We start from the raw sequence: 26,123 nt of genomic DNA on the forward strand, positions 1-26,123 counted from the left end.
GACACCCGAGTCTAATGGAACCATTAACTCGACAGTCGATGGCTACTACTCCATCTCTTCTTCACCATCTCTGTGTGAGACTGACATGATCCAAACTCTGCTGTGCACCTCATTAAAAATCATCACATCATACCTGCAGTATCCCAGGATCTAAATATAAACACTGAGGGGAGCCCCCTCCCGGCTTCACATTCCTGCTCCATCCTACCTGACAGAGAAGGCCTGTTAATGAGCTTCATCACCATGAGGGAGTGCTGACAGGGGACGAAGGGACGTGGGACAGACGGGAGAGAGGGATGCTGGAAAAATTACAAGGAGCGTTTCTCTGTCAAACGGGCAACACAGCTGTGGAAAGCTTAGAAAGCAGGTTTATAAAGCTATCAACAAGGAAAAAGACCTGAAACTGCAACGGATAAGAGCGGATAAGACACTACGAGGACAGCGCTGAGTCTGGGCAAAGGTGAGATAAAGAGGTCAGGACTTTGCTGAGGAGTGGAAGTGACTTTTGGACCGACTTCACTGTCACACACTTCTTTCCCAACTTTATCACTAACTGATGTGTGTGTGTGCGTGTGTAGGCCACGGCAGAGTGTGTAATTTTTGCTCATCACTTTGATATCTGTTTGCAAGAGAGTCAGCAAATGTACCAGACAACCTCAAGGACACAAAGTTTTCCTTTTAAACAAGGAATGAAACGACGTGATAACGGGGCCTCGCTAAAGTATTTTGTCACATTACTGATGGAACCATAAACTGTAATGCGTTTTATTGGGAGTTTTGTGACAGAATAGCATATTACTTAGTAGTTGTTCATTGGAAGGAAAAATGTTTTGTGCCTTTGTATTAAGTCTCCTTATATTCTGATACCACTTAATAGGATCCTGTGAAATTAATAGCCTTCAAAGGTCAATTAAGTAGTACCTCAATAGAAGTGTTTTCCTGGGGAACATTAGCAAACCAACAGCAGATGGGTCTGGGAGAAAGTCGCTAATCTTCAATCATCTGAAAATGGAATGAGCAGGCGCAACTTAAACTTATGGAAAAATGGCCATCCACCTAAACTGAAGAGTTGAGTCAGCCTAAACTGACTGAAAAGCACTGAGTGGTTTGTCTGAGGAGAAGCGTAGTGTTTCAGAACGGCCTAGTCAAAGTTTTTAAACAAAAAATTTGACACTGTGACTAAACTTTACTTACTGAAATTCACAGGTTATCTCCACCCCAACTAGCTGAACCTTAGCTATTTTTCAGTAAAGACAAGGCAGAAAACAGTTTCTATGTGCAAAGCTGATAAGACTTGCCAAACTTACAACTTTACAAATCCTACACTTGTCAAAGCTTTACTCATGAAAAACTGCTGAAAACTATCCATTCTTTCAAATCCACTTCACAATAATGTGTTCAACCGTGTTGTTCCATCACATTCAGCCCTAATAAAACGCTGCTTTATATAGCAGGCAATATAAAGGCAACACTGACAGCTACTTTTTTGCTACAGAGAAGAGAAATGGAGAATTCATGGAAGATCCCTGCTTCCCATCTCACAGCAAGAGGGACAGGGCAGTTAGACTCAGCTTTGTTGTTTGGTTCCAGCAGAAAAAAGGTTGACTGGCACATCTGCAGCTCCTCTTCCTCCTCAGCTGGATTTCTGTCATGAGACTGTACCTTTCAAAAATGCCATGCACCAAACTGACAGAGCAGGCGCCATCATGATGGTTGGGGACATAATAATGGTCTCTCAGAAAGAGGCAGAGATAATTTTCTTTTTCTGTGTTTAATGCATTTAAAAACATCCGCTTAAGAAGATGATTCTTTTTCTATGCAGAGTAATTAAAAAAAGAAAATTCTGTCAGAGACAGTTAAGCAAAAATCTAAATGAAAGTGTCACCTTGTGAAAAATGCATCAACACAGAAGTAAACGACATGGCAATAAGAAAAAAAGAAGGGAAAAGGACAGCAGCTGAGACTCAGACCAGAGAGTGAAAAGGACAGCAGGAGGGTTGAAATGTCAACTTCCTCCAGATACCTACACTCTTCAAAGACGAACTGCACTGAGGTTAGCAGGGATCTGAAATGTTTGTTGGGTAAACACTTCTGAAGTAGTCAAGGAGAGGATAAAGGTGGGTGGAAGTCTGAGGCTTGAGCGAGCTCAGAGACAAATCTGAGAACTGCTGATCAGCCGACACCAGGAACTAAAGTCTGAGACCAAAACATGGCGGATCTGTTGGAAGCAACACGTCTGTCTTTTAGTCAACCTGTTCATTTAAACTTTTATCTTTTATACATTTTGCTTGTCAACAGTTTGTCACAAGATCACTGTAGTTTCAGGAAGGGAACGATACTCATTTTGAGGAATGAGAATCCGTTGCAGTATTAATCCCAAAGGGATCCAGCCACTCCCTTGGGGAGGAGTAGGTTGGTTTTTTTTGTTGTTTTATTTTTTATTGATCTACACAGCAAAGCTATGTTAGAGCACAAAAGGTAAACAGCTGGGTTCAGTTATTAGAAACTTAATAAACTGGACCCAGTCTGGAGTAGAGGTCAGTGCTCACAACACTCTACAATAATTTAATATCAAAGACATTATTTAACAGACAGCAGAGTAGCCTTAATTTTCATTGTACAACAAAAGAAACAGAAAACAGAGCAAGGAGAGGAAGAAATGTTTGAATAAAGAAAATGCGCTTCTTTGACTAAACTACAGAATTATCCATATGCCAAAATCTGACTCCTGTGTGAAAACCTTTTTTTTTTTTTTTTTTTTCTCCCTGCCTACTTTGTTTAGCCTTGGATATTGTTGCCAGTGGGAGAGTCCTGGTTGACGTAATTAGTCAAGTTTTTGCCAACAAATTTAGTCGGTGGGAAAAGGTTATTTTGAGAGAAATGTTACTCCTCAGAACTAAGAATGTTCTTATCAAAGCAAACATATGGGTTGAAGGCTGCATGGCAATATGCTTTTATTTCTGCAGTCCACTGGATTCATGCTACACACATGAAGGCAACATTTTACACATGAGCAAATCAGTAACCCGATCAGTTTGTTGACAGGAAACAAAAGACCTAATTAATGGAGCAGTTTATTTGTTATCTACTTCTTATCTGAAAAGTGTAATAAAGCTAAAGGATGCAGGACAGTGAGTTATCCTACAAATAGAACCGACAACAAAGAAGATAAAAGAATGAGCTTAAGATAAGAGATGATAAAAAGCAGAAATGTGCCTGGGTAGCCTCCACTGTTGGGGACATGACCTTTCTGTGGTCAGCAGAGGCAGAGCTGCACTCTGCCAACATCCCCTGCATCCACAACCTGATGTCTGCTTTGGAGTTCCACCTTTCAACCTCTACTTCACCTCTCACCATTAATCCCCCTCCACACCCGCGCTCTCCCCATGTCCATCCTCCTACTGGGTAAACATTGACGGATCAGAGACCTGGCAGGGCAGGAATTTACTATAAACATTCATCAAGAAAATGAGCCGCCTCTCTCCCTCCCCGAAAGAACTGCCTGCCAAACAGGCCTGAATGGATTCCTTAGTGGCAGACTGAGTGATACTGACAAATTATGAGGCAGGATAACCTTTGGAGATTCACAGGTGTGGCTGGAAGCAGAACGGACTGAATCTCTCATTACCGGCTGCTTTGTTTCATTCTTCTGCTGCCTGGTGCAGCCCGGTCACCTCTGCTGCTACAACAAACCAGCAGTTATGATCACTCACAACTGCTACTTCTGCCCTTCCTTTTCCCTGTACCCTGAGTCTTTTCACTGAGCACCACCAAGGTCCTCTTAGTCTTATCTTTAGAGATGAACCAAGAAACCTGTCTGGTGGCTGGAATCGGCCAACCTTGCACTTGTCTAATCCTGATTAATAATCAGCTGGTTGGAAACTAAGATTATAACCCTTTTCCCAATCAGTGAACAACTATAAAGCACTCTCAGTGCAATTTGGTGTAAAGGTTTGCTCTACAGGACCAAGACCCAGCCTTTCAGGCCAGCAAAAAAGCAACATACCTAATCTATGGCAGCAGGTTGGCTTTTCCTTCTGGCTATAAACCACGCAAGAAGATCTTAGATTCAAATCCCAACCAACATGGACTTTGTTTATTCTCCTTGTGCATGAATGGCTTCTCTCCATGTATTCCAGCTTCTTCCCATGATCCATAACCATGACTACTAGGTTAATCTAAATAACCTTTTGAATGCATTGGTTGTTTGTCCTGTGATGGACCAAAGCGTATCCCATCTTTAATCCGATGGGTACCAGTCCACTCATAACTTACAACCGATTACCTCTCAGCACTACAACACCCGACTTTTCCTCCACATCATTTCGTCCCACTTTAATTCTTCTTCCGCAGCCATTGTCCCAAGGAGCTTTGGATTCACCTCAGGAACAGCGGGGAACATCTCACACATTCCTCATGGCAAATTGTTGGAGTACATGTTAAAAATCAGGCACGGTCCACAGTCGAACCACTTTGAAAATCCTCCAAAGAATTCTGTCTAACTCGGAGGTTCCAGAGGACGGGATTCTGCAGCTGATGGGTCCAAAAGAAGAGGGGATGAAATGTGTCAGAAATGATCGCCTCTGAATGTTTTACAGACCGACGGAAGGCTCTCTGGGCTCTGCTGAGACACAGAAATTGATTCTTTGAGGATTCACAGCCGAGGCTGTAAATTCACTGCTGGGTAGGCAACTGACAGCGCAGGGAGCTGCAGCTTTCCCACGTTCCAAAACATGGATGAGCACACTGTTTTATCACTTCAGTGACTGAGCCTGAAGTAGGCTCTTACTCTGCGATAATGTTCCAGCAGGGCAAAATATTTCAGGATTGATTTATTCTCTTACATAAATTAGAACAAGAAGAACAACCTGACCGGTCTCATGTTGGAGAGCTCAGCGAAGCAGCGCAGACACACTCCTCCTCATGTTTCTATATTATCTGTTCTCACAGCAGGGATGTGGGACTGAGACAGGGACATCTCAACGTCATGCTGCTGTCCACCAGCATATGGCGGCTCTTTTATCTTAAATACAAGAGGTCTAATTTCCGCGCAATAGGCAAGAAGTGCTGTCCTGTTCCCCAACGCAACAGAAACATGTGCAACAAAGACTGAAATTTACATGCAGAACCGTTAAGCTTCATAATACGAACAATGCTGAAGTCTTAAAATGAACTCGGCCTCCCATCTGCTGTGCTGAAAAAGTGCAACAATCAAAGCGAAATTAGAGGCAGCAGGGTCGAGCATTTCTGTGCAGCTCAGCACGGAGAGTCCAGGTGGTGTATATCCTAACTGCTTTATGGGTCTACAACGTATACACTGTCAGCACTTAGAGTGAGAACGGGCACGGACCTCAAAAAAAGAACAAGAACTAATGTGGTGAAGCACTTCATCACTGTCATCCGAGCCAGGACACAAGGCAAGTGGCTTCATCTTTTTCTGGCTGGACGTCTCTGGTGCTAAGAGCAAAATCCTACTATGAAACAAAAATGATTTCACTTCACAGTTTTTAGATGAAGTTGTTGCATTTTAAGCTAATAAAAGAAGCAAAATATTATAAAGCAGACGTTTTCCATCCAAGTAAAACATCTGAAAACAACAACAAATAATCTCCTCTGCCCGGTAAAATGTCATCGAAAGGGATCACGCACTAGGGAACAATACGCAATTATTTCCCTGAATAATCTAAATGTTTATATTCCAGAGTACAGAAAATGAAATCCCTATCTTTATTGTTCAGTTCAGGATTAATGCAGATTCAACAATCATGGTTGGATTTGAGGCTGCAAACTAATAAGCAGCGATGCACCAATCAATCGGCCAAAGATCAAAATCAGACTTTTCCTTTAATAAGCTCAAGATGTCAGATATAGAAAAACTGTCCTCTTTTCCCCATTTAATAAATGAATCCCAACTACAAACTCCACTTTTAACCGTGCTGATCGTTGACAGTCCGAACCCACCGTGGATTCAAAAGTACTTCATTTTGGACCAGATTCAAAATCCCACTTTGATGCATTCATCAGAATAGTATGACAGTCTTTTAAATTTCTGTTGAATTTGAAACATACCCTTGTATCAGGAAACCTGCAGTGCATTTGTTTCTTTCATGTTTAAAGTAGAATTTAATTGTTGACTTTACACAGAGTCTGCACAGTACGTGTTAGAATTAATCAACAATGGAATCAGCAGCTCAGACCAGAAAGATGGGCGAGGTCATGCTTAATAATAAAGTCAGATCAAACACATGCCTTACACTGACGATGAAAACCAACGAGTCATTTAGCCAATCAGATCAATCCCTGATAAGAAGAATGGCAGTGGCTGACAAAGTTAAAAATATAAGATTTTCCTTTAAATGCATCAAAAATTTAGAAAGAGAAATCAATATCCATTATGAATATTATTCAAACACCAGCAATTGTGCTATATTTAACAAATAAATTGATGATGAATGCTCCAATCTCAATGTCAAATAATAAAAAAAGTGACCAAAAATATGATTTTTATTACAAATCCAGGGGTTCCTCCCAGACCTCAAGTGTGTCTGTTTGGTTACGAGCAATGTCACCCTTACTATGCCCGTCTCGTTCTGTCCCACCTTCTGGCTGAACACCATTATTGCCTTCCCAGCAGGGGGCCTCCCTCCTTTTCCAGACTGAATACACTTGCCACAGTAAACATCCCTCTACAGTTCCACTGAGAAACAGGAAAATTCACACCATTCACTGTGCTGCAGCAACGGGACATTTAAAGAAGAGAAGGTGAATAAAGGACTTCCCCTTCAAAATTGGGAGGCAATGGATAATGTGTGGGATAATGTGGGAAATAAAACAGGTTTTGCTCACGTTACCTAAATTTGTGGGATTTATGGGATTTGCGGAAGTAAAAGTCACTCAATGTGTGTGGTTCTATTTACTGTTTAAGTGACAGCAAAAAGGAAGTTTCATTAAAGGAAATTTGCAGTGTTGTACCCAAAATGTTTCACGGCAAGATTTGAATTAGCAAGTAAAAAGCTTGCCCAAAAGGATTTTTAAAATTTGCATGAAACAGGTGTTTGATGCAGATGACTTACTTGTAAAAATAAATAAATAAATAAATAAATTGAAAGCCATGAAATCCTGTTCTTCCACTTCACAACTTGTGCTGGTCACATAAAAAGTCTGAGATTCGAACATAAACAAATGCATTAGGTATGAATACTTTTGCAAGTCTGTAGTCAATACAAAAATCTAAACAAAAATGAAATCTTAAAGAGATTTCATTTTTACTAAGACAACATTGAGCTAAATGTTGAATCATTTATCTGTATTCACCTCCCTCATACTTTAACCTCTGCAGTTCCTATTCATTAAGCCAACTGGTTCACCAAGTCACTATCTCTTTTTGCACACCTGTGGCTGACGAAGCCATTTGTCATGTAAAGGCCTTAATGTAGAGTTGTCACCCATCTACAACAGATAGTTTATCTTAGATTGGGATTCTTGTCTGCTGTCATCACTTAGGAAAGTCTAGGAATGCAGTCAAACCATTCAGAGGACTGGAACGGGTAGGTAAAGCAAAGATACTCCAGGCAGAGCAGAATCCGTAAACAGATGGAATGTGCACGCAAAACTACTACTAAATGAACAGGTATAAAAGATTTAAAGCCAGGTTCAAAAGCAGAGAGGCACTGTGTCATCTAAACCACAATCAGTAATCTACACACCTTACATTTCTCTGATAACTGTGTAACTTACAAACCTCGTCAATGATCAAAATCTCCTAGACAAATAGCTACATACGTACCTGTCAGGCTGGTAAGGCACTGAGCTACAAACAGGGCTGTATCAACAGGTTTCACCTGCTTTTTTCTCTCTCTCTCTCTCTTTCTGAATGGAACTAGATTCGCATGTGAAGAAGCTGTGTGAACAATCCAAGCTGGGATTTCACAGACTCTTCTCTCTATGGATCCTAATGTCATGGCTCCTTTCAATACGTACATTTCATTTTAGTGGAGCTGCTGAGTTCAGTCCAGACAGGACAACTCCTTGAAGTCTCACTCGGTAAATAATGACACTTTTAAATAAAAGTGTCATTAAAAGTGGCACTTCATGACAACAGTCATAGACATTCATAAAAACTCCTTCATGTTCATGACAGTGTCATGTCAGTCTTATGCACACCCCATTAATGAAAGTGTTAACACATTTTTTCTTGCTTTGTTCTTGAGGTTAAGAAAAAAGTATACTTAGGAACAGCTTGGAAGTTAGGACTTAGAATAAAATTATTTTTTTTATCTTCAACAGAAATAAACTTACTTGGGATAGTTGGTCAACATGATCAGTACTTTTATTTGTTTTGATTAGTATGTTGTAAAATATTTATTTACGACAAAATCGGCTCAACAAAAACAAGCTTCTGCAAGCCAGATACATTGCATCAGGTATTTAGCTCCTTTATTTATTTTTCACTTTATATTTTTGCACTTTTAAAGAAATTACTCTTTCAGGAAAGTTTATTTGTGTTCTTTCTGGAGGCAGGAAAATGCTTTAAAACCAAACATGAGGAGTCTGCATAGATTTCAGAACATTTTGGCAACAATAAAACACTAAGTAGCCTTTTGTGAACATGACCAGGGCAATTTGACGTGCTATGACACAGGTTGCGTTAAAATTCCACGTGGACTGGATATGCAAAGGTATTTAAAGGATGAAAAAACGACAGTGGCCCACTTGGCATATTCCCACTCCTCCTTTCTTCCTGTTTTAGAAAATACAACCATGTTATTTCCACGTTTCCTTTTGTCCGCTTGGTGTCCACTGAACTTCAAATGTAGACGTAAGTTACAAATGACTGAGATGAAACGGTAAACGATGTCAAGGAAAAAGTGGGTTACAACTGTTTTAGGAAAATCTCTAACCTAACCAGAGTAACGTGGGAGTGTCTCAGACAGGACATTTTTGAAACATGTAAGACAATCTTTTCATGTGCTGCAAAAATGTGTCTATTTAGTAATGGGTATTGTAGTGATATCTGACATTTGCATATTTTACAAAAATAAATACGAATTTAATACGCAACACATTACATTGCTGTGCCTGTTGTGTTGTCATTAACCGAACTAAGAATAAACGACAATGAGAAGTTTGTTTTTTTTAGTAAAATCTTCAGACTTAAGAGAAAATAGGTAGTGGAAACCCTATGTCATTAACATGTTGTTCTGTGCTAAGTATACATTTGTAAGTGGGGGTAAAACTACACCCCAGAATAACGTTTTATCTTGTCGTTGTAACAGTTTGTGGTGTTGCTTACCAAGCAGTGTCTCATTTTAGCTAGCTCCACCTCCATCTAATTATAAACTTGTTGGAGGAAACAAAACTCAAAACAAATTTCTGGGCTCTTCCAGACAAAAGGCTTGTTAGCAGCTCCGGTCCTCACCTTGAACTCTCCAGACATCTGCGGGGTGTAGTCCAGCGTCCACAGCGCTCGAACCAGCGACGCCAGTTGCTCGGTTACTTCACCCTCGGAGCTCCGCGCCTCATCCGCCCTCACCTCACCGTTCGTCCTCCCGCTGCTAATATCCGACTTGTACTGCCCCAGCCCGAGGTATTCGGCCAGCAGGTCCGTGTTGCTGAGGCACTGGACCACGGCATTCATGAAGCAGGTGTTTCCGTGGTTCTTCAGTCCCAACACGCCGGGAGTCTTGTCGCCGTAGCACCACGACAGCCTCTCCTTCACCGAGCCGTGGTACGAGGACACCGCGGAGCTCCTCTTCGCGGCTCCCCCCCTGGAGGTCTGCGAGAAATCGTCCCTGAAGCCGCCCGAGGCGCTGCGCACGAAGCCGCCGTCGTCCTCCTCCGCGTCCGGCGGCTCTGCGTCGCCCAAGTGCGCTAAAGTGCCCAAAGTTTTCAGGATCCTTCCCATGAAATTCCCAAAAGAACGCAGCGATTTCCTCCTGACGAACTTTCCACTTTTATGTTTCTGCTCCTTCGACGTTTTGGATTTCATCGGCTGTTTTCTTGTGTTGCTCTCCTTGCGGCTGTCCATGGCTCATGCAGTGGCTGAACGGGACCGAGAGAAAATGAAAGAAGATTGAGAAGAGGAGTGCACCTGTCTGCCAGGCTGTCCACCCCTCCTCCTCAGCTTTACTTCCCCCTCCACTCCACACACCTTACGGCTCAGCAGCCACCGGCTCGGTGCCAATAAGGCACATGATCACTGACACTATCCCTCAGACATCTCATCACACTTCGATGGGTCACGATCTCCGCACCGAGCAGAGCGGCTTGTCTTCCCGCACAGCGCAGCTCCAGTGAGCTGCACTTCCTCATCGATGGCTCTCCGTGATGAATTGAGCGTCTGGCGGTCTTTGACTCGCCTTACCCCGCTGTTATCCCTCTCTCCTACTCTGCTCATGGACCCATAGGGAGCTATTTGAAGGTTTCATTCTTATGCCCACCCTTAGGACAAAGAACTTAATCACACACTTTGGCCAGAACTAAAACACGAATGAGTTGCTCCAACGAACTCCTGAGTTTACCTTCAACTTTAAACGTTTGTAAAACACTGGGAATAAGGAAGTTGACTAGAATAGGTGTCAACGCTCTGTAGCTTTAAGCTGCCCCCTGTAGGATTAATTACATCATAACCTGCCTTGATTTTCCAAAAAGTAGCGGAGAAACCGCCTTTCTTGGTTGAATCTATCTTTCGGTGTGAGAGGAACAACATCAAAACTACTTCAGAATTAGTCCAAATACACTGCCTGGCCTAAAAAAAGCCTCCTTAATGTAACTGAGTCCTCCGGCAGATAAGTTATTTATCCCCAGCTGATGCAATCTTAAACAACCGTGTGGAAAGATGCATTCTGTGGTTGTGTAGAAGATGGTAGGTAATCTGTTTAAGAAGGGTCAAATTATTATGAAGCACAGAAACATCTGAGAAGACTCCACAAATTATAACACTGAGTTAACTGTCTGACATATTATTAAAAAGTCAAAGAAGAAGTGGGGAGCCATCGTCTTTGAGTAAGAAATGTGTTTGGAAAAAAACCCTGAATGACCGTGATTAATTCAACTCTTGGTGATGTCAAAGAGTGAAAGAAAGACCATCTCCACACACGCAATGTGATGGGAACTCAAGAGATTAGGGCTCAACGGCTGTGTAGCCATAAGAACCCAGCTAGCATTGAATGTTCGGAGGACGTCCGCCGAACGTTGTCTTGAACGTCCGCCGAACATCCTCCGACTACGTTTTCCAGACGTCAAAATGAAACAGGCTAATTGGAGAAAATAGTTTCAATTTGCATGAGAGTATAAAGAATGAACTCTAGAGTGATGTAAGAAGGTCATGTGATCTGATGAGTCCAGATTTACCTTCTTCCACAGTGGTGGCTGCGTCAGTGTAAGAAGAGAGGCAGATGATATGATGCACCAATCATACCGAGTGCCTGTGGGGCAGCGCTATAATCTGGGGTTACTGCAGGTAGTCAGGTCCAGGTTCGGCAACATTATGAGAGCACTGACTACCTGAATATACTGAATGACCAAGTAAGTCCATCAGTGGATTTGTTTCTTCGCTGATGACGATATACCAAGCCAATGCCAATACCAATGCCAAGCTTCATCAGGCTGAAATTATGAACAACCATGAGACATTTTGGATTAATGATAACAGAGTTTAGACCTTAACCTACAACTAAATCTTGTGACACTGCAGAAGTGCTTTGAAACACTACCACAGCAAATGTGTGCTATAATCATAGTTAAAGGCGGTCCAATAAAGCATAAGAGTGTGAGACCTTTTTTGGGTCAGGTAGTCTATAGGTGATAAATGACGCTAAGTCTATGTATGTATGAATGCCTAAAATGCTTAAGATCACCAGTAAGGATCAGACTAAATACAAAAAGCATCTTTCAACTGATTATTTTACTTCTAGGTAAATAATTCAAACCAACCTGCCCATATAGGAAAAAACAAATTACTCCCTAAACCTAATAATAATAAGTTATTAGGTTTAACCAGTCTGCAACAACTGGCAGTGAGTTTTTTTGGCTTGAATTTCTTTGTTTAAGAGGAAGAGGCAAGGTGGGGGAACTTCCACAGCCAAATGCCTCCGTCTTCGCTGGCGCTGACCAGGATGCGGTTCAAGGTGCAGATCCTGGTGCAGGTAATATTGGCTCCAGCAGGGATACTTATGTGGGTTATTTTTCCTTGCATATAGTCCCACACCTTCATCCGCTTGTCTTCTCCGCCTGCCAAACCAAGAAGGAGAAAAATGTATTAATAACATGAAAGAAAACTGTAAAATTGTCTAACAGTGTCAGCAGGGGAGGAGAAAACATGGGCTCTGAAGAGATGAAACACGCTCAATGAGATACAAGAGGAAAAATAAGCCAAATTAAAAAATATCAGGAATTAGTAGCTCAGGACAACTCTTTTTTTTCTCTTAAAACCCCTGTGATTGTAGGCATAAAAAATTACCTCAATCTGGTGGAACGAAGAAGGAGCAGATATATGATGATCATAGTTATCTACAGTTCTTTCATCGGTTCAGAAGTTTATTTATCTTGGGCATGATTGTCAAATTGACTAAGGGCTTTTAACAATACAAATTTTTAAAGCAAGCTTTTTGGTGCATAAGTTTGAATTTACTGTGGCGTTTTTTCAAAGAATGGGCTTTGGGGATGACATCATAGAAGCCTAAAGTTAGCCTGCTATATCTAATCTAAAGGCAATTTTGATGTTTATTTGGGATTGTTGTCCAGGTTCTTATTATCTGACCCCAGTGATTGCTCTGTGATGAAAGGAATGTTGGGATTAACCAGGGAACCACCAAAGCTTAGGATGCTGAACACCAGTTTAATACCAACATGGGCTGAGACAGTCCCAGACGTCATGATCTGGATAACTTGCCATCACTGATCGAATCATAAATCCTGATCTGTCCAAGAAAATCCTGAAAAAATTCTTCAGTTCATGACATTGAGCCCAAGACCCATTGGATTATGCACCAGGGCAATGAACACCGACGACTCCATCGCTGAAAAAAACTTCATGGAGGTTTTAGAGTGGCCTGCTGAAAGTTGGTGTTTAAATTTGATTGAGATGCTGTTGCATAAATGTTCCACAAACCTCAAATGTGGATCATTTCAACAATTTGCATTAAAGAAGAAATCTATAACAGACAAAAAAAATACTCTTTCATACCACTGTATGCAAACTTCTGACCAGAACCACATGTGATGAGTAATAAACCCCAAAAGAACAAGCACACAAAGCTTGGCTCAGATTAGCAATGCTGCTGATACAATGTAAGATCAACAGACCTGTCACAAAATGGTTGCCGTCCTTTGTGATGTGTATGCTGTTGTAGACCCCTGTCTCCGTGTCCTCCCGTTCTCTGATGTTAGTGCCGCCCAACACGTCCCAGTAAATGACCTGAGAACCAGATTAGCACACGGACAAATCAAGGTTACAGTGGGTGCAATGACAGAGTCACCTCTTGAACTCGCTCTGAGAATGAAAAGCTGACATAAGAAAAGCAAAAGTTCTAGTTATCGGTTGAATTTTTTGCCTTCATTTTAAGTAAGATCACAGATATCTAGTAACGTTTACTCAAAAGCTGACCTGGGTGCACCCAAATCTGAATTCACTTAACTTATTTGGCTAAATACACTAAACATTTGTTGCAGCTTGTTGCTGCGAATAGGCAGGAAAAATTAAAATTAGTCGAGACACCCGAAACAATTTGGAATCTGATATGTGTTTTTTTATAGGGCAAAACTACAAAACCCTTTTTATATTTTAGACCTGTAAAACAAAATGATTTTTTGCATGTCGAGTTTATTGCTGAGCAGGTAAAAAAATAGATTTTTATCAAAGCAAGCTCCATGACATGTTGCAAGCTTAGCGCATCACTTTACATCCTAACCCTGCTTTCAGGCATCTACAGAACTTTCTCCCTCACATGTCTGCTGCAGTTTCTTCATCTATTTGATGGAGGTTTTCATTCATTTTCTTCAGCAAGCCCTTAAGCCCAAGGATTTTATTGGGTCTCATTGTTGTTTTACTTAGATTTGTTGGAATAAAGAGGGGCTAAACACAAAAACAGATTTGGCAAACCACATACATTTAAGTTTATGGTCATAATGTAACAAAATGTGAAATAAGTTAAAGGGGTTTGAATACTTTTGTGAGGTACTGCATATCAGTGTGTACAGTTTGTTTAGAGGAAAATAGAAAGTTTTCATGACACAGAGTTCACTTGAAAGAGAATCTGGCTTCCCAGACAGGATTTCATTTGTCTGTCCAAGACCAACTGTGCAACTGTGGAAGAGAAATGCAATCCCGAGACAGACACATAAAATGTTATTGAAACAGAACAGCAACAAAAGGCATGGTGATAAAACAAAAATAGTTTATTGTTTTAGCGCTCAACATTACTCTCAAAGCAATAATCGTTTCATAAAAATCCAAGGAACATTGATATGAGGGGTGTGCAGCATTTTTCAACTTATTAAGTCATTGAAATAATATTGCAAACATAATTTAGAGCAACACAGCCACCACCAGGAAGCCTTTGTCAGGAACAGTAAAATGAGACTTCGAAAATGCACATACATTTATATACTTTTTTTATAGTTTTTGGCTCAGCCCCTCTGTTCTAGCGAAAGGAACTGCTATTGTTACAGTGTACAAGACATTTTGGACTATTTTGTGCTCTTGACTCTGTGGGAGCACATAAGGACATAAGTGAGCAAGTTTGGTGTGGATGAACTTGACTGGTCTGGAAAGTCCTGAACTCAACCTAATAGAGCACCTTTGGGATAAATTAGAGTGAAGACTGAAAGCTAGGTTTTTTTGTCCAACATCAGTGTCTGACCTCACAAAAGAATCATCAAAGGTAGGAACTTCTATCCTGTACATCTTGAAGAGTACCAGAGTTAGTGTTCCTAAACTCAAAAGGACTATAAAAAACCAACATGTGAATAAAAACAGAAAGGTTTCTCCCTTTGCCCAAGAAGAATGAAACCAGGACTGGGGAAAATGTGGACGCTATACCAACAGGGAGCAGCAGAGAGACACCCCTGCTCTAACGTCCTCACCATGTGCTATTCTGTGATTAATGGAGTGGAACATCAATGAACTGTGGCTCCCAGTTCATGGTGTTGTAGTCAACCAGGTGGTATTATTGGGCATTTAAACATTGTGATGTTGAACAGGGGGGGTGACCCCTCAACCTCTGTGTTTTCATTCAGTGTTTGCTACAACATCCTAAAGCTATAACCACCCAAGAGTGACCACTACTACAACCTCTGCAGTTCTCAATGACATTTCATAAGTAAAGCAAGCAATTAGATTTAGCTGAAAACATGCAGAAACAGACCCTATAGAGAGTTTACACAAATAAATAAAGCACTCTGGGTTGGGCACATGTGCTAGTACCGGAAGACTAATTAAGCAAACAACTTCAAATTCCTAACCTCGTAGACCACAACCATTATATTATATTATTATATTATATCATAATAATAATATTATATATTATATAATATTCCATCATGCTTCTTGTTTTTGGTAAAACCTTAAAGATCTCAAATTTTCTTGTAAAATGTTTAAATCTGTAAACATCTACACAGTATAAAAAATGTGAATGGTTCTGCGTTAAAGCCAAAGCTGGAATTATCTGGAACCTTGGACTATGCATGCGACACCTTGTCATGATAATGTAATCAATAGAGGCACATAACCAATGGAGTAATTTGGCAAACACTTGTCAGGAAACATAATTATATCCACATATATCATAAAATTGGTTTCCACATAGCAGGAAACAAAAATTAGCTCCAACATAGAACAAAGTACTGAAAGTCAGTGTTAAATAGGGAATAGGACACTTGCATGAAGCTATTGATTCAAAGACAATTATGAGGATTTTAGAGAAACAAAACAGGCAACATCTTTTCTTCCAGGATTTTTTGTTATTTTTGAAGGACATGAACTAATTGCACACAGCTTTAAACACCAACGCTTCAAAGACATAACATGTGTGCTTCACTGATTGCTGATGTCTAGATCTTTCTCATTGAAAAGGTTTGGTCTGCCTGACAGAAAGTCTAAAAAAAAAAGGTCTCACACAAAACAGGGAGACTGAAAGTAAAGGGACACATTCCTTTCTCAGACCTTCATTAATGAATAAACTCTGGAACATTTAGATCCAGGAAGAATGTGAATGTTGCACATTCCTCACTGCTACCTTATTAAAGCATAGCACAGCATCAAATTTGACATTTGTTTGTGTTTTCAAATTAAAATGCATTTAAACATTTAAGTTCTACTTTGAGCTCAAAGGCAGCAAGATGCTAAATGAAGATTAATACTTTGCTTAGATTTTTCTGTGATGAAATTGTTTTGTAAACTTGTTGAGTTTTTTTTTCTTTTCATATACATTTGTATTTTCAGCATACATTTTACATAAAACCCCAAATGAAGATTTATTTATAGAATTAAAACAATTAAAAGCTATAGTCCTAAAAGAGAGCCTCGTGGTATTCCTATTTTTAATTGTTGATGGATCAGGGCAGGTAGGACATAATTACTTTTCACTTTAGCAGAATCTCACTTTAAATATTCTGAACTCTTGTGAGAAAGTGAGATTTGCATTTAGTATTTATGCCTGTAAACCGTTGCGTCAAAGAAACAAAAAGTGAGAATTTGAAGCTTTTATTACATTTTAGAAAGCTCCCAAACCTTAAACAAGGGATGGTGGCGGGAACATTATCAGGTCTATATTCATCATTTGGTCTCCCTTCACTGAATCATCACTGAACCACTATCATGATCATTATTATCACAAATTCCATCTCATAAATGCAACCAGCCTGTGACGATAAATTCTAATATTAAACATTTTGGCCACCTTTCTGGCTTTTCTGTCAGGCCTGTTCGCCCCCTTCCCATGATCTTCCTCAGAGGGAGGGTGGGAGGTGAGGAACGACAGAAACGCAGAAGAGGAGAGAGAGTGTTGCTGTTTGTTGTCTCACACAGAGCGCCTGTGTCTTGGAATGAGCAGATGGTGGATCTGGCTGGCACTTGGGTGGCACATGCACATCCGCAGGAAGGCGAAAACAGTCATCCACTCCCCCCCTCCCCCCAGCTCCCTCTCCCTCGCTTTCTCTGAATGCCTCCATCTCACTCGTTCCCCACTTACATCCAACACACAGCGACGCTTTAATCAGCACAACTTGTCCTCACCTCTCTGCATGCACTGCAGGAAAGACAGCAATACGTGTGTAGCGTGAGGCCGGGTTCAAGAGATGAGGGTGAGGTGCATGATTGGAAGCAAAGTGTGTTGCTCTCCCATAGCGTGTTTGACCTTATGCAAATCAGCGGCACCCAGTTAATCAAAGTTGCTCGCTAAATAAAGCATCCCTGTTTCTTGGTCCCAGTCGCTAGTAGCCAGCACAATGGCTTAATTATGTGGAGCAGAGGAACAAACAGCAAGCTATTGAAACTGACGTGTTGACATACTGTTGTGCGTGATTGTGCAAGATTATTACTGTGCTTCTCCCTGCTGTTCTAAGCAAAGAGAGCCAGGGCAGCAGAGAGGAGCGTAGACTCATTTGATGCAGATTCTGAACGAAAAAACAGCACAGAGATGCATGTGCACTGTAATTGTGAACTATCATGATCGTTTTTGTTTTTTTTAAAATAATAATTAGCAGCTTATTTTTGTTCTGATTCATTTAACACATTTGCAAAACATTAAAAAACGGTTTCAAATATCTCCTTAAAGCGTTCTGAACACACCTTTCCGTCAGTCCCACAAGTAACGATCTGGTATCCGTCTGGATGGTAGCACACGGTCCGGAAAAGAGTGTCGGTTTTGATCTTTTGACGGGGATGAAAGTCTCTGAACAAAGGTAGACACAGAAGAACAGTTGAACAGTTTGAGGCATACGGGAGGAGGAGTTTTACTGATTTGCTTTTGAGCTAAAACAACATCCAGCCTGTCACACACATTTCAAATGATGTGAACCCTCAAAGTCAAGTCTCTCATAATGGAATTGTTTAAAGATAAAGGCACTGAAGGTGGACAAAAATAAATAGGGCCAGTCTGGAAGTGGTGTTGGACTACGGTCTCAAAAATGGTGGTTTCTTTTCTCCCAGAGTTTCTTTTCTGTGATGGATGAGGTCAGTTCACTGATGACAAAAAGAAAAAAAAATCACAGCTAGAAGTAATTAAGTCTTTTTTTTTTTTTACAGAAGAAAGCAGGATGTCTAAAGATATTAAGCATGGGAGGGCTGTGTGGATCGGTTGGTCGAGCTGCAGTCATAGACATGGCTGTCCTGGGTTCAATTCCCATTCTTAGCACATGTGCCTCATGTCTTCCCACTATGTCATGTCAATTTTCTGTTTAATGAAGAAAACTAGTGGGAAAATAATAATAATAAAAAAACAGTTATTAAGCTCAATAAGTATAATTATTGTATTCATCCTCTACAAGCCAGACACAGACCAAACATTAACAATTTATTCTTATAACAGACACAAAGCCTCATTCACATGTCTCATATCAAATTTCTAAAGCTGTCTAGACTACAATTTATATTGAGTTCTCATTCCAAGTGTCATTTTTAAAGCAGAAATAAAAAAGTTTTCTGTAAAAGCATTGCAAGTATTTCTGTAGTGATCATATAGTTCAAATATGGAATCTGGTAAAAGCTGACATGCATGCATCCATCCACGGACAGACGGACGGCGGGCGGAATGTCTAGGTGGACGAAAATACTTCAATCTGATAGTTTTCCTGATTGTTTAGGAAAACTTTCTTCTCTCCGGCACCACCAAGTCATGTAAGGGTGGTTTAATTGAACCCCATGATGAAATGATGTAGTGATATGCTTTGACACATCTTTTCCACTTCACATGATCTCAACAGAATCAAATTTGTTGTGGTGTAAGAGTAAGTATGGAATACCTGTGTGTGTGCATGCTCTTTCCAGTGCTGAGGTGTGCGATGTAGTCTCCAGATGGGCTACTTACACTAAGTCCCAGATGATGCAGAAGCCATCAGAGCTGACTGTGACGCATTCTTTGTCATCGCTCTTCATTTTGAGACAAGACACAGGCTTTCTGTGCCCCACCATGATCCTCAGTATTTTGTAGGCATGAGGCAGCAGTTCCCACACATGCATCTGCAAATGAGACACAAACTCATTCATCTCCGTTCCTTAGTCTTACTTTGTTAAACCGATACAACCTATTAAAGCATCTAATTTTCTTAATATTTGTAGCATTTCGTAAAAAAAAAAACAACAACAAAAAAACAACTTCAATTTGTGCAATCACAGAAGGCACCACTGTCTGAAAATGTTATCTTTTCCTGTGTTCTTCTCTTGAACTGAACATTTTATCTGGAGAGTGAATATCCGAATATACTGACCTTCCCTTCTCCTCCTCCACTGATAATTCTTTTGCCGTCCTTGGTGGCAGCGATGGCTGTCACCCCCTGTCTGTGAGCGTTGTTAATTACTACCATCAGCTGCCCTTTCATTCCAAACCTACGGATATTGCCATCGCTCCATGCTAGAACAGGAGAAAAATTGGTATTTCAGGTGTTGTGAAGGTAAGAAATACTTTGTACTAGTGGGTAACCACAGCTTTATGTTGCTTTAGGGTGGATACAGTGTAATCCATTTAGAGTATTCTCACAATACAACCCAGGGCTGGTCTGATTTTAATTGCATTTTCATTTCTCATTTGCTTTTTTACAAAATAAGTAACAAATGATAGAAAATACTTTCTAAATTTTTTTTTTATTTCAATCTTCTTTTCTGGGAGTTGATGCAAATTCAGGGTTGACACTATACAAAGTTTTCTAAAACATAAATTGTCATAAACAAAAAAAATTGATTTAGCGATAAAAACGATTTATAACCCAGTCCTATTACAACCCCAATCCTCATCGTAATTTATTGGACATTTCACGTTCAGTGCTGCAGTCAAAGACCACGTAGGACACAATTTGTGATGAGGAAAAAAAAATCTAACCATCCTCCGACTTTACACTTTGCGCTTTTCAAACACATAGGATCCCAACAAAATATGTTGAAGTTTGTGGTTGTAATGTGATAAAATTTAAAATACATCCTGAAGAATTAATACTTTTGAAAGGCTCTGTAGATGCACTGTCTGAATCTCACCACTGATGATACTGCAGTCATCATGCATGAAGTCGATGGCGTTGCAGCTCACGTTGGGAACAGTGATGCGCAGCTTTTCTTTGGGCTTGCCTACCATCCACACTCTGACTTCTTCCCCAGAGCAAGTTGCAAAAAGCTTAGAGGTGGCACTAGCACACAATACAAAACAGCAAAGTAGCACAGTATTGGCCTGACGTTCGCTTGGCTTCATAATCGATATTGCATAAGTATGTCACCCTCTAGTGAGCAAACTAAGGAACTGAGGTAATTTTGAAGAAATGCTTGGATTATTGTAAAACAGGGAAATCAAACCCTAAAATACTGTTGGTCAAACAGAAGAAGTTCAGATATTACACGGTAATACATGATAAACCTAATGTCCAATGAAAAACAGAATTTTTAAAAATCTTTTGCAGCTTTCTCTATTAGTAACTTAATTGGCATCCTATTTTCACAGGCTCACAATGATGAGATTAAGTTCTCACAGTCACATGCGAGTAGAAAGGAAATGTGAATAAAGAGAACATTAATCAGAGTGTATTTTTATATAATTTGATGTACTCTAGCCTTTGGCTTGAACGTAGCCTTTGCTTCAAGCAAGATACCTGAAATTTATTCTACCTATTTGACTGGCAGTAGCATGAGGTCACTACTGAATGCACATAGAAGAGGAGACGGGGGCTTGAGGCTCCTGAATGACATGTCATACATCATTGATTTGTATTATTATTAGTGGAACATGTGCTGCCCAGAAGCAGGCCAGCTGTAATGGACATTTGGGATTATTTTTGGGCAAAACATAATTGCGTTGGAATGACTTTGACACCTATGTTGTAAAACCTGCAGTTTGTGGAGGTTTATGAATTCCCCTGCAGGAGAAATGCATCATTAGGACCTTTCCTTGGATGTAAGGTAGCTGTTGCGACTGAAATTGAGAACCAAATCTGTTTCTGTCTAAATGTAAATGTGAGACAGGCCAACATAAGAAGTGAAGGACGCTGAAACTGATGCGCTGCTGCTTTCTTCTAAAACACACCCTCTGAAAATTGCGGCAGACATGGAAAAACAGCTGGGAAGCAGAAATCCTGACAACTTCAATAACTTTAAACGCTTGAACAGAGAGTTGATATTTTTTTGTTTTTGGTGGGAGCTCACTCAGACAGAAAAGAGGTATTAGACATGATAGGCTAAACCTAAGCTCATAAATAATTCCAGACAAAAATATTTTTGTCCTCAGTGATGTCTTTGACTTTCCCTGCCTGAACCGCCTCAGTGAAACTTACTGAGGAAGGGCAACATCCTTGACAGAGCTCCTGTGGCCTGTGGATATGAGCTCAGCTGCAAAATCCTTAAAACGGAGCCGGTACAGCTGAGCCTCCTCTGTGCCGACATAGAACTGCTCTTCCCCTTCGCTGAAGGCAATGGAAGTCACCGCATTTTCCAGTTGGACTTCCCTAACAGCGGGGGAGACGGAATTAGCAGGTTTTACTGTCATCTGAGACAGATCCAAATGGTGAAAGATGAGACTCACCTGACAGGTTTGAAGTTAGTCTTGGAGCACAGAGCTAAGATACCAGATCCAGAGCCAACAAGCAGGTCTCCAGATTCCAGCAACTTAAGAACATTGATTCCCTTAATACAAAACATGACTTATATCATCTATCAAGCTGGAAAAAGGCTTTCAAGATAATGAAGACGACGTAACACAACAGATGTTGAGGAGAAGTTTATATGTAGCATTCAATTTATCCTTCCAAAATAGTGAAACTGTAGCACAGTGTCAGACCTAACTTAATACATTGGCCATCCACCTGACAGCACAGGAAATGGGAACTAAGAACTGAGATTTGATGTGATTAATGCAGAACTAAATTAGTTTTAAAAACCTAAAACGTTGTACGATGAAAACTCTTGAAAAGATAGCCAGTTGCGGAATAACATGAATAAATTGCGTCATTCCCGTAACTCATCATTCATTTGCAGACACAATCAAATCCTTGACATGAGGGCTTGCTTGTATTTCCTAATGAGCACTTCATCAGGGCAGCAGAACTAAAAACAGAACTAACAGAACTAAAAAAAGCACTGGATGTGATGACTTACATGGTTGAACTTTGCTTTACCGGGAGCACAGATGCTCAGAACTTTCCCCTTTACATCGATTGTCATTATGTCTCCACTTGAAGTGGCACAGTACATGTATCGATTATCATCTGAAATCTGTGTAAAAAAATGTAATGATTTCAAAACAACCCAACCACTGCACGTTTTGCCTAATTACCTCTTAGAATTTCATTAATATTAAAATTTTTGTGCAACGGAAGCATTTCGCGGACAACGTAAACATGGCTTCATACCTCGATACATGACACATATCTCTTCAGCATGTTTGTCCAGCACTCGGTGGGCAAGATCCTTTCGTTGACAAACTCCCAGACTCGCAGTGTTAGGCTGGCATAAAAATAGCAGTACCAGTGAGACAAATTTTTCTGATTGAAAACCATATGGATCTCATTATCACTGGCAAGCAGAGCAACCAGCCAAACAAATTAGCTATTATCGACTGTGTCTGTCTATGAAAAAAAAAAAAAGAAAACAGTACAACTGCAATTCTAATAAAATTCAAAATTTGAAAAGAACCACTAATATGACTGGTTTTCAAATTGAGGTACAATTACCAGTGGTTGTACTGGTTGCCTTTAATAATGCTCAGACAAAATCTTTCTAAATGTTATCTGACTGTGACGTAATGATTATAATGAAACGAGGAAAATATGGAGGTATAGCTGCTTATACAGTTTTTTTCATTTACCTCTGCAGCTCAAATGTGGACTTGAATGGTATCCAGCCCAGACTGACCATCTTCTAGTTTCACGTTTAACAATCAGTGAGACTTTTTTTTAGTTTTTGGTCACCAGGCTAAATGCGACTAGCAAAACAAACTAGTAACATTGTGTTTTCTGTATTTTATATTTTCAAACACTTTTAGCAACCAGTTTACTAGATCAGCATGTAGTGCAAGTGCAAGGAGGCCATATTGGATTTTAGGTTAGATTTGGTGAGAAATCATCCAGCTTTCTAACTCTTGATTCCGATTTCTAAGAACTTAACTTTTTTTTTACTTTTAACTTGGAAATCGAAGTAAAAAGAGTCAGCTTATTAAAGTGCATCATTGCAGGATCATACAGAATCAATAAATAAGAAAATTGTTTTTGTAATAAAATAGTAAAATAAGCTAAATGCTTGTTGTACTTTACAGAAATTCTATTCATTATATGCTTCAGAATGGGGAGACCATGGTACTTTTATTCAGTGTTATCAGACCATGAAAACATACCTAATGCAGATCCAACACATCCTAGAATGAGAAGAGATACCATCTACCCACCTGCCACCTGAAGCGAACATGGTGTCGTCAGTTTTGGAATATTCCACCATGAGGCAGTGACCTTGAGCTGAAGCTTTGTTCCTACAGATGAGCTGCTTGGTCTCAACGTTCCATACAAAAATCCTAAGAAATACACAGCAAATACCTTGCATATATCTTAATCGTCAAATATTCATCCTGCTGCTCTTGTTCCTACATGGTACTCAGATTTTACAGGGCTTTAAATCTTGTAAGACTTTGCTGTTTACCGGCAGTCATCTTTGCCCCCAAGAGTCACCAGGTATTTTTCACTGGGAGAGAATGCGACTGATTCAACCTTGGTGTTGTGGATCCGCAGCTCGACATGGATTGTTCTCTCTGCATAATTCCAGATAATCACTGGAGCCTAGAGACAAGTAAAACTGGAGTTGAAGGGTATAGAAAATGCTATACAGTACAAAGACTTGTGATTATGCCTACCTGAAAGCCCATAAAGTTGACCTGCCCAGAGGCGATGTAAGATCCACTTTTGGACACAGAAATGCAGGAGACGTTGTTTGAGTGTCCATCCAGAAACTCTAGCTTGCCATCCTCAATTCTTTTCAGGACAATAAAACTTCCCAGAGGATAGATAAGGTGCTTCATGTCTGGATGGAGCTTTAGGCCAAAAGGCACTTGGCCTGATAAGCAATACATTTCATGAGGATAAATACTGCAAAGCATAAACACTCTCAAAGCTAATTTAAATCAACTTTACTTGAAAATTGATACCTCTTAAATGTCTCAAATAAAGATTGGAATATACAACAATATATGTATATTCTTTAAAAGTATACTTTGTGAACAGCAGAAGTGTCTGTGCTCTTTTTAACATTTAAAGTTGACAAAGTCCATAATTGTAGTGAAATTATTTTTTATTCTATAAAGAACGTGAGTTCAGACACTACATCAAAATCCAAAATATTGCATGGTTGAATGGTATTTAAGGTTCAGGAAGCAAATAGAAAGTACATTTTAACATATATTATATCCAGAAGAAAATTTAATTGATAATGCCAAAGGTATCATGTCTTATTCACAGTTTTGAGATCTTTTTTGTTTCCCTAAACACATTCTTTGTCAAATCCAACACTTTGCTTGCACCATGTACAATCTAAGCAGAAAAACTGACTTTTTGTCAAAGGAAATAAAAAGGGAAAAATTATAGAAATTAAAAAATAACTTTAAAAAGAACCATATAACACAGCAATGTTTTTAGTAAGCCTATGGGGAAAATCTATTGTAATATTTTAGGTGAATTAATGTATTTTCTGAAAGTAAAACTTCAGGGGGAGTATTCTACAAAGAGCATTAATGTTGGTAGAAAAACCTACCGTTGAAACCGATGAGAGCATCTAATTCCAGAGGAATGGTTTTGCTTCCCATGGCTCAAAAACTGAACATCTCAAACACGACGTGTTAAAAAAAAAAGCTCTCGCTAATAAGTAAGTTAACTTTTAAAATATTGCTTTCTATAAAGAATAACGCACATGAACAACATGAATCAAATTGGCATCTGGATTAGGTGCCAATCAAACGGTTACCTAGCGACGAGAAGAAAAGTTAACGGCTGCCCCACTGGTTTCAAGGCCGTTGTAATGCACGGGCTTTCCTGGGCTGACGCTCAGGGGCTCACTATGTTAAACTCCTATTTAGGGGTTTGCTTTCCTGTGCTTTCGTGAATTCGGACACTTGTAATCCCTGGCTCTCAGAACGAACCTTTGGATGCACTGCAACTGCGACGTTATTGCAAGATCCATCATACTCCTGTGATCGGCAACCTTACAAATTAAACTATTTTAGCCTTCAGTCTAGCTAAATAAAAGTCGTTTTAGAGCCGCAAATATTGCATGACCTTTTAAAGAAAATCTACTATAGAAAATTTTGCCGTTTTTACGGATCTATCATTTTATTTCTGTCTTTGGGTTTTTAAAAAAAAAGAAAAACATGTTTGCAAAGAGGACGGATACATTTTGACAGGGTGTCATTTGTGGAACATTATTTAATAAAAGCATAGCTTCCAACTCATGACAAGAAAAATAGATTTGAAATAACATTGCCGTTGCTTTGTGTCATTTTGTTGTAGAAATTCAAGATATTCCATCAAAAAACTACTAAAAACCTGCAGTTTATGTTTAACATTTAAAAACATTAGTTGGTTCTTGTCATTTTTAGCCATTGTATAAGGTCCAAAGAACCACTAGCAGCTCTAGTGCTAGTGGTTCTAGCACTAGAGCTAGAACCACTAGCTCTAGTGCTAGTGGTTCTAGCACTAGAGCTAGAACCACTAGTGCAGGGGTGTCAAAGTCAAATGGACGGAGGGCCAAATAAAAAATTTAGCTACAAGCCGAGGGCCGGACTGATCGAATGTTCATTGAAATTTTTTTAAATGACGCATATAGTCTAGTGAATCTAATTGAACCTACTGAAAACCTAACAAATATATTCCAATATGATCAGATAAATAAAGCAATATTTTCTTATGGCTCTGTCAGTAACCTTTAATTTTCAACAGACACAACTGAAATATTT

At 39.8% G+C, this 26,123-nt stretch overlaps 2 protein-coding genes across 3 annotated transcripts in view; both read right to left on the reverse strand.

Annotated features, from left to right (window-relative positions):
* usp43a (ubiquitin specific peptidase 43a) overlaps positions 1–10,548 on the reverse strand; it is a 121,048-nt gene extending 110,500 nt beyond the window's left edge. Inside the window, exon 1 of the mRNA XM_088005349.1 lies at positions 9,419–10,548. Within this exon, the coding sequence (XP_087861475.1) occupies positions 9,419–10,027 (609 nt within the window). The 5' untranslated portion in view covers positions 10,028–10,548. The remainder of the gene's footprint in view (positions 1–9,418) is intronic.
* Positions 10,549–11,900: 1,352 nt separating this feature from the next.
* Positions 11,901–24,977, reverse strand: cfap52 (cilia and flagella associated protein 52). 2 transcript variants are annotated; one of them, XM_014991183.2, is made up of 14 exons: positions 24,926–24,977; positions 24,033–24,232; positions 23,822–23,958; positions 23,574–23,696; positions 22,543–22,636; positions 22,289–22,405; positions 21,717–21,817; positions 21,469–21,639; positions 20,186–20,334; positions 19,426–19,568; positions 19,026–19,177; positions 17,789–17,891; positions 13,306–13,417; positions 11,901–12,231 (listed from the first exon to the last, which is right to left on the reverse strand). In XM_014991183.2, exons 1-14 carry the CDS (start codon positions 24,975–24,977, stop codon positions 12,047–12,049), a joined length of 1,839 nt encoding a protein of 612 aa, XP_014846669.1. In that variant the 3' UTR covers positions 11,901–12,046. The 2 variants fall into 2 exon arrangements, with proteins under 2 accessions (XP_014846669.1, XP_087861478.1); XM_088005352.1 differs by having other exon boundaries at positions 21,717–21,834; positions 22,285–22,405.
* Between the last annotated feature and the right edge of the window lie 1,146 nt (positions 24,978–26,123).

The sequence above is a fragment of the Poecilia mexicana genome, unplaced genomic scaffold (assembly GCF_051168715.1).
Source record: "Poecilia mexicana isolate PSO_F unplaced genomic scaffold, ASM5116871v1 scaffold_1, whole genome shotgun sequence".
Lineage (NCBI taxonomy): Eukaryota > Metazoa > Chordata > Actinopteri > Cyprinodontiformes > Poeciliidae > Poecilia > Poecilia mexicana.